Raw genomic sequence first — 16147 nt, forward strand, 5'->3', positions numbered from 1 at the left:
AGAGGGTCTAATGTGAAGGAAATGTGGAGGTTTCCAGATGTCCAACCTGCCCTACCCTCATCTAGGAGCGCTGTCGGTGGTGCGGCCTTTGGACCGAGAGCAGCGAGCTGAACACGTCCTGACTGTGGTGGCCTCAGACCATGGCACCCCTCCGCGCTCGGCTACGCAGCTCCTGACTGTCAGCGTCGCTGATGTCAACGATGAGGCACCTGCTTTCCCGCAACAGGAATACAAGGTCCTTTTGCGTGAGAACAGCCCACCTGGCACAACTCTGCTCACTCTGAGGGCAACTGACCCAGATCTGGGTAAGCCCCAGGGAAGGGGGGATGAACTGAGGATGCTCTAGGCCAAGTAAGATACATTTACCCTCTAATCTTCCTCCATGTTTTCCTTCCTTAGGGGCCAACGGGCAGGTGACTTACGGAGGTATCTCAGAAGAAGGTTTCTCCCTGGACCCAGACACGGGAGTTCTCAGGACTCTTCGGATCTTGGATCGGGAGGAGCAGGAAGAAATCAACCTAACAGGTACAGGTTGATAAAACCACAAGGGCAGAAAGTGTTGTAAGCACCAGTGTTACATGGGCAGAACCTTCTAGAGGCCTCCATCTATTACAGCACAACAGTTAAATTTTAGGATGCCATTGGAGAGTCAGGCTTCCTGGGTGGGCTACTTGCTGAAAGTTTGGAGGTTCAAACCCTCCCAGTGATACCATAAAAGCAAGACTTGGCGATATACTTTTGTAAAGATTGTTGTAAGTACCGTCAAATTGGTTCCAACTTATAGCGACCCTGTATACGGTTTCTGAGGCGCCGTTGGTGAGTTTAAACCACGGATCTTGCAGTCCAGTGCTTATCCTACAGCACCACATCCCTGTAAATATTACAGCCAAGAAATTGGTGGAGCTCAATTCTATTCTGTAGCACGCAGGGTACCCATGAGGCAACTGACTAGATGACAATGTCTTGTTTTTTGTTTTTTGGGAGTCAAGAGTTTGGCAGGGTGCAAAATGAACTGACTTCTATATTGTCAACATGGTGACCACAGAAACTTCTCAAGTGCATAATCTCACAGCTACCCCCCCCCCCCAAGATTCCCTCAGAACAAATTGTCAAAGTAGTTAAGCAACTTGCTCAAACAAACACATCTTGAATGGGGCAGGTCTGGGACTCAAACTCAGATCTTTCGACACCTCATTTAGTGTCTTTTCTGCCCCACCACCATTCAGCCAAGATATATTTTGCATCCATCAAGCACGGGGAATGAGAAAGGAAAGAACATTTTCTGTCGCATGTATGTTTATGTTTGCTTATACATTGATGTGGCATTGTAGGATAAGCACTGAACTGCTAACCGCAAGGTTGACTATGAGTCAGAACTGATGTGATGGCACTTAACAACAACAACAACATTAACAACATAACAACAACAGCATGTGTGTGCCTTGTGAACATATATAAATACTGTGCAATATGGACTTCCCCGTGGGATGGAAGCAGACAACTCTTACTGATTTTGCGTCCTCACAGTGTATGCCCGGGACAGAGGCTCACCCCCCCTGTTAACCCATGTCACTGTTCGGGTGGCTGTGGAGGATGAAAATGACCATGCCCCAACCTTTGGGAGTACTCACCTTTCTCTGGAGGTGCCTGAGAGCCAGGATCCCCAGACTCTAACCACACTGCGGGCCTCTGACCCCGATGTGGGAGCCAACGGGCAGCTGCAGTACCGCATCCTGGGTGAGAACCGTCTCACATTTACTAATCCCTGTTCTTGTCCTCTTGTTGATCCTCATGGGCTTGTATCAGCCTCAATCAGGGTGTCTGGGTCTGTTTTCCCCCCTCTTCTTTCTTTCACACATGTATTTGTTTCTCTGGATATCTCTCTGTGTGACTCTCCGGTTCTTTATCTCCTTCTGGGTTTGTTTATGGCTCCCTTTTCCATTCTTTTCCACTCTCATTGTCTCTCCCTGAATAGCAGACATTCTCAAACTTGTTTTGGTCTCAAAACCCCTTAAAACTGTTAAAAGTTAATGAGAACTGCTGCAAAGAGCTTTTAATTATATGGGCTATAGCTACCAATATTTACTGTATTAGATTTTAAAACAGGAAATTCATAAATACCATTTCAAAACAAGGCAATGAAATACACTTTGGATGTTTCTGTGAAGGCATAAGACAGTTCCAGAATTTCAAATAATAAATTATTGGGCAGTAATGAAGTTGCAGATATTATAGCAGGTGTGACTAAAGGTAGCTAAAAAGAGCCTAAGAGTACCTCTCTAGAAACATGCCTATTTAGATTCAAAACCTATTACCTGGAATATTTTAGAAAACATGAGTACTTACTTTTGTGTTTGAATGATGACATAGTCATGTGTTATGCAACATCTGGAACTTTCACTGTACATTTGTGAGATAATGAGAAGGGAGGAGGCATATCATGTCCTAGTACTACTAAGAGTCTGCAGGGGAAAGTTGAGGCTTTCTGATCCTGTAAAGAGTCACAGGGTTGCCATGAGTCAGTACCGATTTGGTGGCACTCAATCACCACCACTGCTAAGAAAATAGTTTTGATCATATGAACTTCCTGAAAGGGTCTCAGGAGACCCCCAGACTAGAATAAGAATAGCTGTTTGTTGTACAGTATCTACCTTATAGGTTTCTCTTTCTTTGTCGTTATCTTTTTGTCTGTTCCTCTACCTTTCTCCCAGCTCTGTGTCTCTGCTGTTCACTGTATAGCCCCTCCACCTCAGTGAATGAACTGCCCTTCTTTGCAGATGGGGACCCCTCAGGAGCCTTTGTCCTAGATGTGACTTCTGGGGAGTTAGGTACCATGAGGCCACTAGACCGGGAGGTGGAGCCAGTATTCCAGTTGAAGATCGAGGCCCGGGACGGAGGCCAGCCAGCTCTCAGTGCCACTCTGCTGGTGACAGTGACAGTGCTGGATGCCAATGACCACGCACCAGCCTTCCCTGTGCCAGCGTATTCCGTGGAGGTGCCTGAGGACGCACCTGCAGGGAGCCTGCTGCTGCGGTTACAGGCTCATGACCCTGATGCTGGGCCCAATGGCCGCGTGACATACTACTTGGGTGCGGGGGCAGCAGGAGCCTTCTCACTGGAGCCAGGCTCTGGGGAACTGCGCACAGCTGTGGCCTTGGATCGAGAGCAGTGTCCCAGCTATGCCTTTTCTGTGAGTGCTGTAGATGGTGCAGCTGCTGGGCCGCTGAGCACCACAGTGCCTGTCACCATCACAGTGCGTGATGTCAATGACCACGCCCCCACCTTCCCCACCAGTCCCCTGAGGCTGCGTCTGCCCCGCCCAGGCCCCAGCCTCAGCACTCCATCCTTGGCTCTGGCCACACTTCGAGCTGAAGACCGTGATGCGGGTGCCAATGCCTCCATCCTATACCGCCTGGCGGGCACACCGCCGCCTGGCACAACTGTGGACTCTTACACTGGTGAGATCCGTGTGGCTCGCTCCCCTGCAGCTCTGAGCCCTCGGGATCGAGTCCTCTTCATCGTGGCCACTGACCTTGGACGTCCAGCTCGCTCTGCCACTGGCGTGGTAGTGGTTGGGCTGCAGGGAGAGTCTGAGCGTGGACCCCGCTTTCCCCGGGCTAGTAGCGAGGCCATGCTCCGTGAGAATGCACCACCAGGTGGGTCCCCAGCCATGTCCCCAGCTTTGTATCCTGGATAAGCTGGGGTTACTCACAGAAAATGCCACCCTAGTGCTTAGAGTCCCACCAATATGTTTTTTGCAGGGACTCCCATCGTCTCCCCAAAGGCTGTCCATGCAGGGGGCTCAACTGGACTGATCACCTACAGCATTCTTAGTGGGAATGAGAGAGGGGTATTCTCCATCCAGCCTAGCACAGGTAAGGGGCAGGAACAGGGGGACTGTTGGGGGGTGGGGGCAAACTTCCAGGAGGGAACAGATACTTTGGCTCAGAGGAGGCTTGGATGGGGATGGGGAGCGGGGGCAGGCTGCTGTTAGTGAGAGGCCTCAGGGAGGGAGGCTGCAGGGCGAGCAAGCTGGCTGTCACTGATGCATCTACTTCTCTGGCAGGTGTCATCACAGTTCGCTCAGCAGAGGGATTGGACTTTGAGGCAAGTCCACGGCTGCGGCTGGTGTTGCAGGCAGAGAGTGGAGGAGCCTTTGCCTTCTCAGTACTAACCCTGACACTGCAAGATGCCAATGACAATGCTCCCCGCTTCCTTCGGCCCCACTATGTGGCCTTTCTGCCTGAGTCCCGGCCATTGGAGGGGCCCCTGCTGCAGGTATGGTGATAGGAGGATGGGGACAGGGACTGGTAGGACTTGTTTATGGCCAGGCCAGTGCCTAGCAGCCTCCTACCCCCACCAGGTGGAGGCAGATGACCTGGACCAAGGCTCCAGTGGACAGATCTCCTATAGCCTGGCTGCATCCCAGCCAGCCCGGGGATTGTTCCATGTAGACCCAGCCACAGGCACCATCACTACCACTGCCATCCTGGATCGTGAGATCTGGGCGGAAACACGGTGAGGTCTGGCCCCATAGACCCCAAGAGCCCATCAGTCGAGTTCTAAACCTGATCCTAAATGGCCCTCAATCCCTAAGCCACGTTCTAAGTCTTCTCATCTTTAGGCTCTGCTCTGTGCTGAGCCCTCCTAATCTTGCCCAGGATTCCCCCTTATGCTTAGTCCTTGCTTCTACTCCTTGATTGTGCTCTGTGTCCAGGCTTGTACTGATGGCCACAGACAGAGGAAGCCCAGCCCTAGTGGGTTCAGCTACCCTGACAGTGATGGTCATCGATACCAATGATAATAGCCCCACCATTCCTCAGCCTTGGGAGCTCCGAGTGCCAGAGGGTGAGGACTGGGGAAAGTGAGAGGGCCAAAGGGTGGCAGGGAGACATGGATTCCTACCCAAAGGCTCAGAAGTACCTTGGATTTGCCAAGCACACTCATTCATTTGTTGCAGATGCACTGTTGGGCTCAGAGATTGCCCAGGTTACAGGGAATGATGTGGATTCAGGACCAGTGCTGTGGTATGTGTTAAGCCCATCTGGGCCCCAGGATCCTTTCAGCGTTGGTCGCTATGGGGGCCGCGTCTCCCTCACAGGCCCCCTGGACTTCGAGCAGCACGATCGCTACTATCTGCAGCTGCTGGCACACGATGGCCCTCACGAGGGTCGTGCCAACCTCACAGTGCTTGTAGAGGATGTCAATGACAATGCACCTGCCTTCTCTCAGAGCCTCTACCAGGTACCAATGGCCCTGAGCATCCCCACCCCTGGGCCTAGGGTTGTTCCCATTGGGTTAAAGTAACCAGGCTAGAAGGATCTAGGATGGGCTGGACTTTGGAACTGAACTAGGGATGGCACTCTGGAAATGAGAGGTCCTTTCTCAGACCAGCCTCGCCAAGTCCTCCAAGTGGACTGTGTCCAGTCTCTGCACCCTGAGCACAGAAAGGGAGGAAGGGGGGATGCTTTTATTTGAATGTTGAGTATGCTTAGCAGGGATCAGGAGGCAAACTCCAGGCTGAGTGAGTGCCAGAGCAGCTGGACAGCTTGACCATAAATGCTTCCTTCACACCCCAGGTGACCCTGCTGGAGCAGACACCTCCAGGCAGTGCCATTCTCTCTGTCTCTGCCACTGACCGGGACTCGGGTGCAAATGGTCACATCTCCTACCACCTGGCTTCCTCTGCTGAGGGTTTCAGTGTTGACCCCAACAACGGTGCGTCTTTCCTAGGATCTGACTCTAACTTTTTACCATGTTGGGCCCTATCCTGACCTCATGTCTTGAATTTGTAGCCCAAACTCATAACCCCTGTATTTGACTCAGGAAGGACATTTCTTCTTCTCTGTAATATAAGCTTTTTCCTGATTGCTTGGCTAAACGTCAGTCCCTGAACTTTGAGTCCTGCAGGCCATTTCCTGGACCCCCAGTCTCCTGTTCCCCAGAGCTTCTGCTGAATGCCTATTTCTTTCTATCCCCTTCTTATCTCAGGGACCTTGTTCATGACAGTGGGAACGGTGGCCTTGGTCCAGGAGGGACCAGGAGTGGTGGATGTCGTGCTGGAAGCACGCGACCATGGGATGCCTGGCCGGGCAGCACGCGCCACAGTGCATGTGCAGTTGCAGGACCAGAATGACCATGCCCCCAGCTTCACATTGCCACACTACCGCGTGTCTGTGACCGAAGACCTGCCCACTGGTTCTACTCTACTTACGCTGGAGGCTACTGATGCCGACGGAAGCCGCAGCCATGCCACTGTGGACTATAGCATCATCAGTGGCAACCGGGGCCGAATCTTCCAGCTGGAGCCCCGGCTGGCTGAGGCTGGGGAGGGTGCTGGACCAGGTCCCCGAGCACTGGGCTGCCTGGTGCTGCTTGAGCCTCTGGACTTTGAGAGCATGGCCCAGTACAATCTAACCGTGGCTGCAGCTGACCGGGGACAGCCACCCCGTAGCTCAGCAGTGCCGGTCACAGTCACTGTGCTGGATGTCAATGACAATCCACCCGTCTTCACCCGAGCTGCCTACCGCATGGCAGTACCTGAGGACACGCCTGTGGGGGCCGAGCTGCTGCATGTGGAGGCCTCCGATGCCGACCCTGGTCCTCATGGCCTTGTGCGCTTTACCCTCAGCTCTGGTGACCCATCAGGGCTCTTTGAGCTGGATGAGAACACAGGGGCCTTGCGCCTGGCCCGCCCCCTAGACTGTGAGACCCAGGTTCAGCATCAACTTGTAGTACAGGCTGCTGACCCAGCCGGGACACATTTCGCTTTAGCACCAGTGATAATCGAGGTCCAGGATGTGAATGACCATGGCCCAGCCTTCCCGCTGAACTTGCTCAGCACCAGCCTGGCAGAGAACCAGCCTCCAGGCACTCTTGTCACCACTTTGCATGCAATTGATGGGGATGCTGGGGCCTTTGGGAGGCTCCACTACAGCCTGTTGGAGGCTGGGCTGGGACCTGAGGGCAGGGAAGCATTTGCTCTGAACAGCTCAACTGGGGAGTTGCGAGCTCGAGTGCCCTTTGACTACGAGCACACAGGAGGCTTCCGGCTGCTGGTGGGGGCTGCTGATGCTGGGAATCTCTCAGCCTCGGTCACCGTATCAGTGCTGGTGACCGGTGAGGATGAGTATGACCCTGTATTCCTGGCTCCAGCTTTCCACTTCCAAGTGCCAGAAGGTGCCCGGCGTGGCCACAGCCTGGGTCATGTGCAAGCCACAGATGAGGATGGGGGTGCTGATGGACTGGTGCTCTATTCCCTTGCCACCTCTTCACCCTATTTTGGTATCAACCAGACCACAGGTGCCCTGTACCTGCGGGTGGACAGCAGGGCACCAGGTAGTGGGACAGGCACCTCTGCCGGTGGGGGTCGGTCCCGGCGTGAGGCACCACGGGAAATGAGGCTGGAGGTGGTGGCCCGGGGGCCACTGCCTGCCTCTCGAAGTGCCACAGTACCTGTGACCATAGATATCACCCATACTGCCCTGGGCCTGGCACCTGACCTCAACCTGTTATTGGTGGGGGCTGTGGCGGCTTCACTGGGAGTTGTGGTGGTGCTTGCAGTAGCAGCCCTGGTTTTAGGCCTGGTGCGGGCACGAAATCGAAAGGCTGAGGCAGCCCCTGGCCCAATGTCACAGGCAGCTCCCATGGCCGGTGGCTCCCTGCAGAAGCTGGGACGAGAGCCACCCAGCCCACCGCCCTCAGAGCACCTGTATCACCAGACTCTCCCCAGCTATGGTGGACCAGGAGCTGGCGGGCCCTACCCCCGTGGGGGCTCCCTGGACCCTTCACACTCAAGTGGCCGAGGCTCAGCAGAGGCTGCTGAGGATGACGAGATCCGCATGATCAACGAGTTCCCCCGCGTGGCTAGTGTGGCATCATCTCTGGCTGCCCGTGGCCCTGACTCGGGCATCCAGCAGGATGCTGATGGACTGAGTGATACATCCTGCGAGCCACCCGCCCCTGACACGTGGTATAAGGGCCGGAAGGCAGGGCTGCTGCTGCCAGGCTCAGGAGCCACTCTGTACCGAGAGGAGGGGCCCCCCACTACCGCCACGACATTCCTGGGGGGCTGCGGTCTAAGCCCTGCACCCACAGGGGACTATGGCTTCCCAGCAGATGGCAAACCATGTGTGGCCGGCGCGCTGACAGCCATTGTGGCTGGCGAGGAGGAGCTCCGCGGCAGCTATAACTGGGACTACCTGCTGAGCTGGTGCCCGCAGTTTCAGCCGTTAGCCAGTGTCTTCACAGAGATCGCCCGGCTCAAGGACGAAGCTCGACCATGTCCGCCGGCTCCCCGTATTGACCCACCACCCCTCATCACCGCCGTGGCCCATCCCGGAGCCAAGTCTGTGCCCCCCAAGCCAGCCAGCACAGCTGCAGCCCGGGCCATCTTTCCATCATCTTCTCACCGCTCCCCCATCAGCCATGAAGGCTCCCTGTCCTCAGCTGCCATGTCCCCCAGCTTCTCACCCTCGCTGTCTCCTCTGGCTGCTCGCTCACCTGTTGTCTCGCCATTTGGGGTGGCCCAGGGCCCCTCAGCCTCAGCACTCAGCTCAGAATCTGGCTTGGAGCCGCCTGATGACACAGAGCTGCACATCTAGCTGTGGCCCAGGCTGGGCCCCGACCTGGGATGCGCACAGTGTCCCCAATGCAGGCCCCACTCTGAGCCTGCCCTGAGCAGCCTCGGACTATGATTGACCACAGGGGAGGCCACCTTCAGGCCCCAGATCCCCACCCAAACTTCTCCAGTGGGGACAGGCCCCACATCCTAGCCCCTCAGAACACCAGCACCAGAGAGGCCCTGCTGGGCACTGACCTGAGGGGCTGATCTGATGTGAAGGAAATATGAAGGGGGCGGCAGCTCTGGGTTTCTCCCTGACAGCTTCCTGCCCTGCACCAGCTCCCTGGGATGGGGCTGAGACTTTATTTATTGGGGATAAGGGGTGGGAGAGGTTCCTCCAACCTATTTGGGCCCAGTTCCTTTGGGTTCCGCTGACACCCCCGCCCCTGCCCAGAACCAAGTGCCAATTCTCACTCTGGAGCCTTAATAAACTGCAGTTTGTATCCAGTCTCCGGCTCTGTTCTGTAAGGGTCATAGAGGCAGGGGGATGATTGGCAGTGGGCATCTCAGGAACCATAGAAGTGTGGTGGACATGGGGTGGGGTGGGGAAATCTATGGTGGAAGAGGTACTGGCGCTTAAGAGTGGCCTGAGTTGACCATATACCTTTGACAGCCAGTCTTTCCCTCTGATGTGGGCAGGAAGCCTAGGAGAAGACAGCCAATGGGGGGCGGGGGGCTTGGTTACAATACAAGGCTGGAGGGATTGGCTGGATGTGGTGCAATTTTGGAGATGACCAGCTTCAGGCCTAGAGGGGAGAGAGCATACAAGAAGAGCTAAGCAGTTTGTTTTTCTTGGGCCGAGGGTATCCACACTGTAATACTAGCTGACATTTGTTGCTTTGCTGACATGGCAAGCCATGTCACCAGTTTTATCTGTGTGAATTTTCACAGCACTTGCAAGGCAGATTGGTTTTATATGACAGTTGTGTGTGTTACAATGAAGAGACTGTGGTGGTGTAGGATAATCATTGGACTGATTATCCAAGGTCTGTGGTTCAAACAAGGTCGGTGTCTAAACCCACTAACCACTCCTTGGTAACCCTACACAGGGTCACTATGAGTCAGAACGAAATCGATGGCACTTAACAAGCTCAGTGATACCATATAGCCAGGGCGAACCCAGGTCCCCTACACCGTGTGATTTTCAGTACTGTGCCACACAGGACTCAGGGGAGCCCTGTTGGGAAGCTTACAGAGTTTGACCGCCAAGAAGGAGAAAACGAATGACACCTTTTACCCCTCATTCAGACCCACCCATCTGAGGGAGGAGCCAGCCCGTCACTAAGCCAAAGGGGTGGTAGTAAAGAGATATGGGGATCATGTGATCCATCACATGACAGCAGGTCGGCAGACAGGCGGAATGGGAATCCTAGTCTGGTGAGAAAATCAGAGGGAGGGGGTCCCGAGGGTGGGCTGGAAGGGCCTGGGAACAGAGAATGGAGGAATGCATGTTGGGAAATGGGAAACAATGACAGTCCAGCTCCTGTTGAAATCAGCCTGTCTCGTCCTCTGCAGCTTCTTCGGGCTCCTTGCCCTCATTGTCACTGGGAAATGCAGTTACAGCCCGGAACCTGACCAGCGACGGACGTGAGTGACTTAATACAGAACTCCTCGTGTCCTGTCCTGCACTCAAGTTCCCGGTCCTAGCCTCCGTCACCTCCTCACTAGCTCCTGGAACCCACGCGGTAGCTTCCTCCTCAGGTTCCCAGGCTCAACAACCCCCCTCCCCCCTCCCGCCGCCACCACCACCACCTCCTTTCACCTCCTGTGACCCATATATTGGCCGCTAGGAGCCCACACAAACTCTCAGCCTCTAATCCCGAAACTTCTAGAACCTGTAATTCCCACCCTCACTCTAACCAAGGCTTTGGCCCTGAACCTTGACCCCTGCCCTGCAGGCTGCCCCCAGGCTGGGTGTCCCTGGGCCGTTTGGACCCCGAGGAAGAGCTGGGTCTCACCTTTGCCCTGAGACAGCAGAACCTGGAGAAACTCTCAGAGGTGGTGCAGGCTGTATCGGATCCCCGCTCTCCTCTCTATGGTGCCTGCTGGGAATGGAGTGGGGGTGGGGGTGGGGGTGGGGCAGCAGGGAGGATGCGGTGGAGGAACTGGGTGGGGCGTGGGATGGTGCACATAATGTCAGAGTCATGTTCTTGTGGCTGTAGCTTTCATTGGAGACTTTCTGAACAGAAGAATGCCCTGTAACTTAGCTGTCCCAAACCAATGCATGCTCTCCCCCACAACATTTCCACCTGTGCTCCTCAGGCTAGCAATAGCAAAGTTGTAGATGTGGTTAAGAACACAGGTGTGTAAGCAGATATGGAATCAAATTCCTACTCTACTACCTACCAGCTACTAGACTAACGTGAAATAACATCTTGTGCTTGTCATCATAAGTTCCTCCCACAACTTTCGCTTCTCAGACACTAAAACTGTAGGTTCTAGCTCCTAACTTGTTGTTTGTAAGTGCAATCGAGTGGGTTCCGACTCATAGAGACCCTGTTTAGGATTTCCGAGGAGCAGCTTGTGGATTTGAACCGCCGACCTTGTGGTTAACATTCCGCTGTTTATCCTACAGCTCCACACCAGGACTCCTAAATAGCCTTTGCATTAGTCACTTCTCTCATCCCCCACCACGACTAACTCAGTTGATGATTCCCCATCTGGACTACTGCCCAGCACCCTGACTGGTCACTGCAGTTTCCTCCCCTTCACTCCACACCCCACTCTGCTCCAGAACAATCTCTACAGAATTGTCCCCTGCCCTATATAAAGCCCTTTACAGCAGTGGGGAACGCTGAGGGGAGGTGGTCTCGGATTCATCCAGGAGATGGGCACTCATGTGTGCTTCGCTCCACGCAGGAAACAGTGACTCACCATCACATTCAAATTAAAATAAAGAAGTATGAAGATTGCAGTTACATTTTATGCCATTTTATAATTGCCTCCAGATGGTTTTAAAATGAACTTAAAATGGAAATTCTTAACTTATTTGCCTCATTTGTTTTTCACTGTCATGGCAATGCAAACTATGATATATTCATGGCATTTAAAATCTCCCCAGCCTTTTCTTCCTCCATATACCCTGTACAGCCCTTTTTTGCTAGAAGATTCCTACTTATCTCTCAAGACCTTGTTCCAGGCTCCCTGGGAAGCCCTGATATCTCCTGATTGGGGTTTAAAAAGGCACCTTGGGAAAGCGATGAGTGAAGGTAAGAGCCTCTCTTGAATCCCTGCAGGAAAATACCTGACCCTTGAGGATGTGGCTGAACTGGTCCGACCATCACCGCTGACCCTCCACACCGTCCAAAAATGGCTCTTGGCAGCTGGAGCCCGGAACTGCCACTCAGTGACCACACAGGACTTTCTGACTTGCTGGCTTAATGTCCGGTGAGAGGACATAATTGTCCCATGGAGGTCTCAGTCGCCATCCAAAGGGAGGGAACCGAGAGCTTGCTGGGTGCTCATAGGTGGGAGCAGCCTAGTACATTGGGAGACAGCTGACTTCCCAGTGATACACAAGTGGCCTCCTGTGCTCTGTTCCCGTGATTTCTGACCTCCTTCTCTGGTATCTGTCCTCCAGACAGGCAGAGCTGCTGCTCCCTGGGGCTGAGTTTCATCGCTATGTAGGAGGACCTGCAGAGACCCGTGTTGTAAGGTCTCCATATCCCTACCGGCTCCCTCAGGCCTTGGCCTCCCATGTGGACTTTGGTAACACCCAGTGGAATTGGTGGGGGTAGAGGCAGGCAGGACCAGGGTCTAGGGATGTTTAGAGGCTGTGGGGGACTGGGGTAGGGTCAGCAGTAAAGTCGGGGTTGGTGTCTATAAGAGCTCCTCCTCAAGCCCGACCCCTCCCCACAGTGGGGGGGTTGCACCGCTTCCCTCCTACATCATCCCTGAGGAAACGCCCTGAGTCACAGGTGGCAGAGACTGTTGGCCTGCACCTGGGGGTGACTCCATCTGTGATCCGTGAGCGATACAACCTGACATCACGTGATGTGGGCTCTGGTACCACCAACAACAGCCAGGCTTGTGCCCAGGTGAGGCCTGCAGAAAAACCCAGGTCCTCACAGCCGCCCCAAGGTGTTCTTAGTGCCTTACCTCCCTGGAACTTGACTGGGCTCTCATCCCTTATCCCACACAGTGTCCTCAGTCCTGACTCTTTGGCTGTGATGTACCCTCTGCCCTATGATTCCTTTTCTGATTCCCTTTATAGTTCCTGGAGCAGTACTTCCATAACTCAGACCTGGCTGAGTTCATGCGCCTCTTTGGTGGAGACTTTGCCCACCAGGCATCAGTAACCCGAGTGATCGGAGAGCAGGGCCGGGGCCGGGCTGGGCTGGAGGCCAGTCTAGATGTGCAGTATCTGATGAGTGCTGGTGCCAACATCTCCACCTGGGTCTATAGCAGCCCTGGTATTACCAGAGGGATTGGATGGTGGGGAAGAGTCTGGGTGTGGGTGTTGAGCTTCGCTGCCTCAAGGGACTCCCACGATCTGGAGGGAGATCCTTACAACCCCACAGTGACTACCCTGTGCCCCACTCCCCCATAAATCCAGGCCGGCATGAGGCACAGGAGCCCTTCTTACAGTGGCTTCTCCTGCTCAGTAATGAGTCAGCCCTGCCGCAAGTACACACTGTGAGTTACGGGGACGACGAGGACTCCCTCAGCAGAGCCTACATCCAGCGGGTCAACACTGAATTCATGAAGGCCGCCACTCGGGGTCTCACCCTGCTCTTTGCTTCAGGTGACTTCCTACCCAAGACTTAGACCCACCCCTCATTCAACCCAACTTGAGACCTTTGGCCTACAGTGACCCCTCAAGCTGATCTCTTACTTAGAATCTGAACTCAGATCCTCAACAGGGGCCATTAACCTGACCTCTAAACTCTGATCTGCAATAAGAAATAACAACTGAATTTTCATTTTGAGTTTTGAACCCACATACCAAGCTCTGACAAAGTAATCTGATTGCTGAACTTGGTTTCTCTCTTAGGTGACAGTGGGGCTGGATGTTGGTCTGTCTCTGGAAGACACCAGTTCCGTCCCAGCTTCCCTGCTTCCAGGTAAGCATCGTAGCCCACCACTTGTGATCACATCCTTTCACCTGTGAGTTTGTGATCTGGAGACTTTGCCTTGACCCCATCAGGACCTTCTATTCTTCAACCTGACCTTCCCTGCCTGCTATACTGCTTTCTCTTTCTGTAGGACTCAGGTCCCAGGTCTGCTGGGTGAGAATCAGCTCCCAGTGCACTTTCTCCACAGCACCCAGGCATTTTAGTGGATGATTTGGTGGGTGCTCTGTAGAAAAAAGTGTTGAGAAAAGATGGCTATCTCACTCCGTGCCTTGAGATCTCAAAATAGAATTGAATCCCTCTAGCGAGATAGTCTCAGAAACCCTATACAATGTCACTCTGAGTCAAAACCGTCTTGACAGCACTTAACAGCATCAACAAGCAAGACTCAGGAGTGTGGTGTGGCACTGTAGCATAAGCACAGGACTGCTAACCACAGGTTGGTGGTTCAAACTGCTCCTTGGACATCCTATATGTGGTTGCTATGAGTTGGAATTGACTCGATGGCACTTAACAACAACAAAACAAAACTCAAGGGGCCCATTAAAGAAATATTTTCCAAAATAAGTAGCAGTGCTAGAATAAGCATGTGTCCTGTAGGATAAGCACTGGACTGTTAACCACAAGGCCAATGGTTAAAACCCACCAGCTACTCCTCAGAAATCCGATACAGAGTCCCTATTAGGTGGAACCGATTTGATGGCTTTTAACAGCAACAACAACAACAAATGTTATGATGGGAGTGTGGTGGCTCTGTAGGATAAACACTGGACTGTAAACCATAAAATTGGCAGTTTGAGCCCACCAGCTGAGCTAAGATGAGGCTTGCTGCTCTTGTAAAGATTTACAGCCTCAGAAACCCTCTACAGGGTTGCTGTGAATCAGAACCAACTCGATGACAGTAGGTATGGTTTTTTGGTTTAGCAAGACTCAAGGAGGCCTGGTGTTACGATGGGTTATGTGCTAGGCTGGTAACCACAAAGTTGATGGTCAAACCCACCCCTTGCTCCAGAGGAGAAAGATTAGGCTGTCTGCTCTCATAAAGATTTACCACCTCGGACACTATGGAGCATTTAACTCTGTCCAGTAGGATCATGAGTCACCGTTGATGGCAGTGGGGGTTTTTTGTTTTAGTAAGAACCAGGCCATACTGATTCAGCCACACACATCTTGGAGGTTCCCGACGATCCCCTTATAATCTGCATGTTGTCTTCTGCCTTTAGCCCCTATGTTACCACAGTGGGAGGCACATCCTTTCAGAATCCCTTCCGCGTAACAAATGAGGTTGTTGACTATATCAGTGGTGGTGGTTTCAGCAATGTGTTTCCACGGCCTTCATACCAGGTATGTGTATGTTTTTGTTGATGTCTTCAGTTCAACAGATTACTGGGAAGGCCACCAGCCGATGCTCATTCAATAATGCCTTTCAGGAGGAAGCTGTGGCCCAGTTTCTGAGCTCCAGCCCCCATCTGCCACCATCTAGTTACTTCAATGCTAGTGGTCGTGCCTACCCCGATGTGGCCGCACTCTCTGATGGCTACTGGGTAGTCAGCAACAGCGTGCCCATTCCATGGGTGTCTGGCACCTCGGTGAGAATCAGCCTGACTCCTGACTCCTCAGAGATGTCAGATCCTTTTAGATCACCCCTCCTCCCCTCAGTAATTCTAATCACTCTCAACCCCTGACCTCTACTTGTACCGTCATCCGATTCAGGCATCCACTCCAGTGTTTGGAGGACTCCTGTCCTTGATAAATGAGCATAGAATCCTCAGTGGCCACCCCCCTCTTGGCTTTCTCAATCCAAGGCTCTACCAGAAGTATGGAGCTGGACTCTTTGACGTGAGTGTGTTTTGAAGGGTGAGGGTGCTTTCATATCAGTATGAGGAATACTGAGTTGAACTCGGGACAGTTCTGATGTGGTAAGAGAGCCTCCGGGTTGTAAATACAGAGTGATGATGTGTAACCTAGCAGTATTGGAACCACCAAGTCCAGATCTCATGCCTACTTTCTTCTTAGGTCACCCGTGGCTGCCATGAGTCCTGTCTGAATGAAGAGGTGCAGGGCCAGGGGTTCTGCTCTGGCCCTGGATGGGATCCTGTGACAGGCTGGGGAACACCCAACTTTCCAGCTCTACTGAAGACACTACTTAATCCATGACCTTTTCTTGCTAGGAGAGCTGACCTGTCCTATCTTGCAGCTAGTGACTTGGTCTCTTATTTTGCCCTGTTGGGAACCCTGCTAAATCCTTAACCATTGACAGCTACAGGCAGCTTACTTCTCTAACCCTGTAATGCTGTGAGCTGAACTTGACTCCTAAACCTACCCTGCTCCATTATACTCAGGTGTCTACACTCCTGCCTCAAGTTTCCCTGCAAAATGCAATAACCAGCACTTTTCAACGCTCCTACCCTCATCTCTTCCTTGTCTTTTCACCCAGGCTTTTCCAAAGAGT

The 16147-nt window shown here is 53.1% G+C and overlaps 2 protein-coding genes across 3 annotated transcripts in view; both read left to right on the forward strand.

Moving 5' to 3' along the window:
* DCHS1 (dachsous cadherin-related 1) overlaps nt 1-9072 on the forward strand; it is a 59422-nt gene extending 50350 nt beyond the window's left edge. The window contains exons 11-21 of the mRNA XM_006870173.1: nt 66-305; nt 400-525; nt 1528-1737; nt 2778-3656; nt 3762-3875; nt 4067-4278; nt 4364-4518; nt 4718-4848; nt 4961-5244; nt 5580-5718; nt 5992-9072. Of these exons, the coding sequence (XP_006870235.1) occupies nt 66-305; nt 400-525; nt 1528-1737; nt 2778-3656; nt 3762-3875; nt 4067-4278; nt 4364-4518; nt 4718-4848; nt 4961-5244; nt 5580-5718; nt 5992-8603 (5102 nt within the window). The 3' untranslated portion in view covers nt 8604-9072. The remainder of the gene's footprint in view (nt 1-65; nt 306-399; nt 526-1527; nt 1738-2777; nt 3657-3761; nt 3876-4066; nt 4279-4363; nt 4519-4717; nt 4849-4960; nt 5245-5579; nt 5719-5991) is intronic.
* Nucleotides 9073-9937: 865 nt separating this feature from the next.
* On the forward strand, nt 9938-16147 carry TPP1 (tripeptidyl peptidase I). 2 transcript variants are annotated; one of them, XM_006870175.1, is made up of 13 exons: nt 9938-10000; nt 10139-10210; nt 10522-10661; nt 11860-12010; nt 12204-12331; nt 12482-12660; nt 12837-13035; nt 13179-13367; nt 13617-13686; nt 14919-15039; nt 15126-15284; nt 15409-15534; nt 15712-16147. In XM_006870175.1, the coding sequence occupies exons 1-13, from the start codon at nt 9957-9959 to the stop codon at nt 15850-15852; spliced, it is 1719 nt and encodes a 572-aa protein (XP_006870237.1). In that variant the 5' UTR covers nt 9938-9956; the 3' UTR covers nt 15853-16147. The 2 variants fall into 2 exon arrangements, with proteins under 2 accessions (XP_006870237.1, XP_006870236.1); XM_006870174.1 differs by lacking the exon at nt 9938-10000 and having other exon boundaries at nt 10089-10210; nt 15712-15852.

The sequence above is a fragment of the Chrysochloris asiatica genome, unplaced genomic scaffold (assembly GCF_000296735.1).
Source record: "Chrysochloris asiatica unplaced genomic scaffold, ChrAsi1.0 scaffold00140, whole genome shotgun sequence".
NCBI classification, from domain to species: Eukaryota; Metazoa; Chordata; class Mammalia; order Afrosoricida; family Chrysochloridae; genus Chrysochloris; species Chrysochloris asiatica.

What these genes read in the sequence shown, in the direction of transcription:
- TPP1 (XM_006870174.1), top strand. Translation starts at nt 10,092, where the DNA reads ATGACAGTCCAGCTCCTGTTGAAATCAGCCTGTCTCGTCCTCTGCAGC. An exon ending in GGCCTCCCATGTGGACTTTG is followed by an intron (nt 12,332 to 12,481) that starts GTAACACCCAGT and finishes CCCTCCCCACAG; the next exon opens with TGGGGGGGTTGCACCGCTTC. An exon ending in ATGGAGCTGGACTCTTTGAC is followed by an intron (nt 15,535 to 15,711) that starts GTGAGTGTGTTT and finishes CTTTCTTCTTAG; the next exon opens with GTCACCCGTGGCTGCCATGA.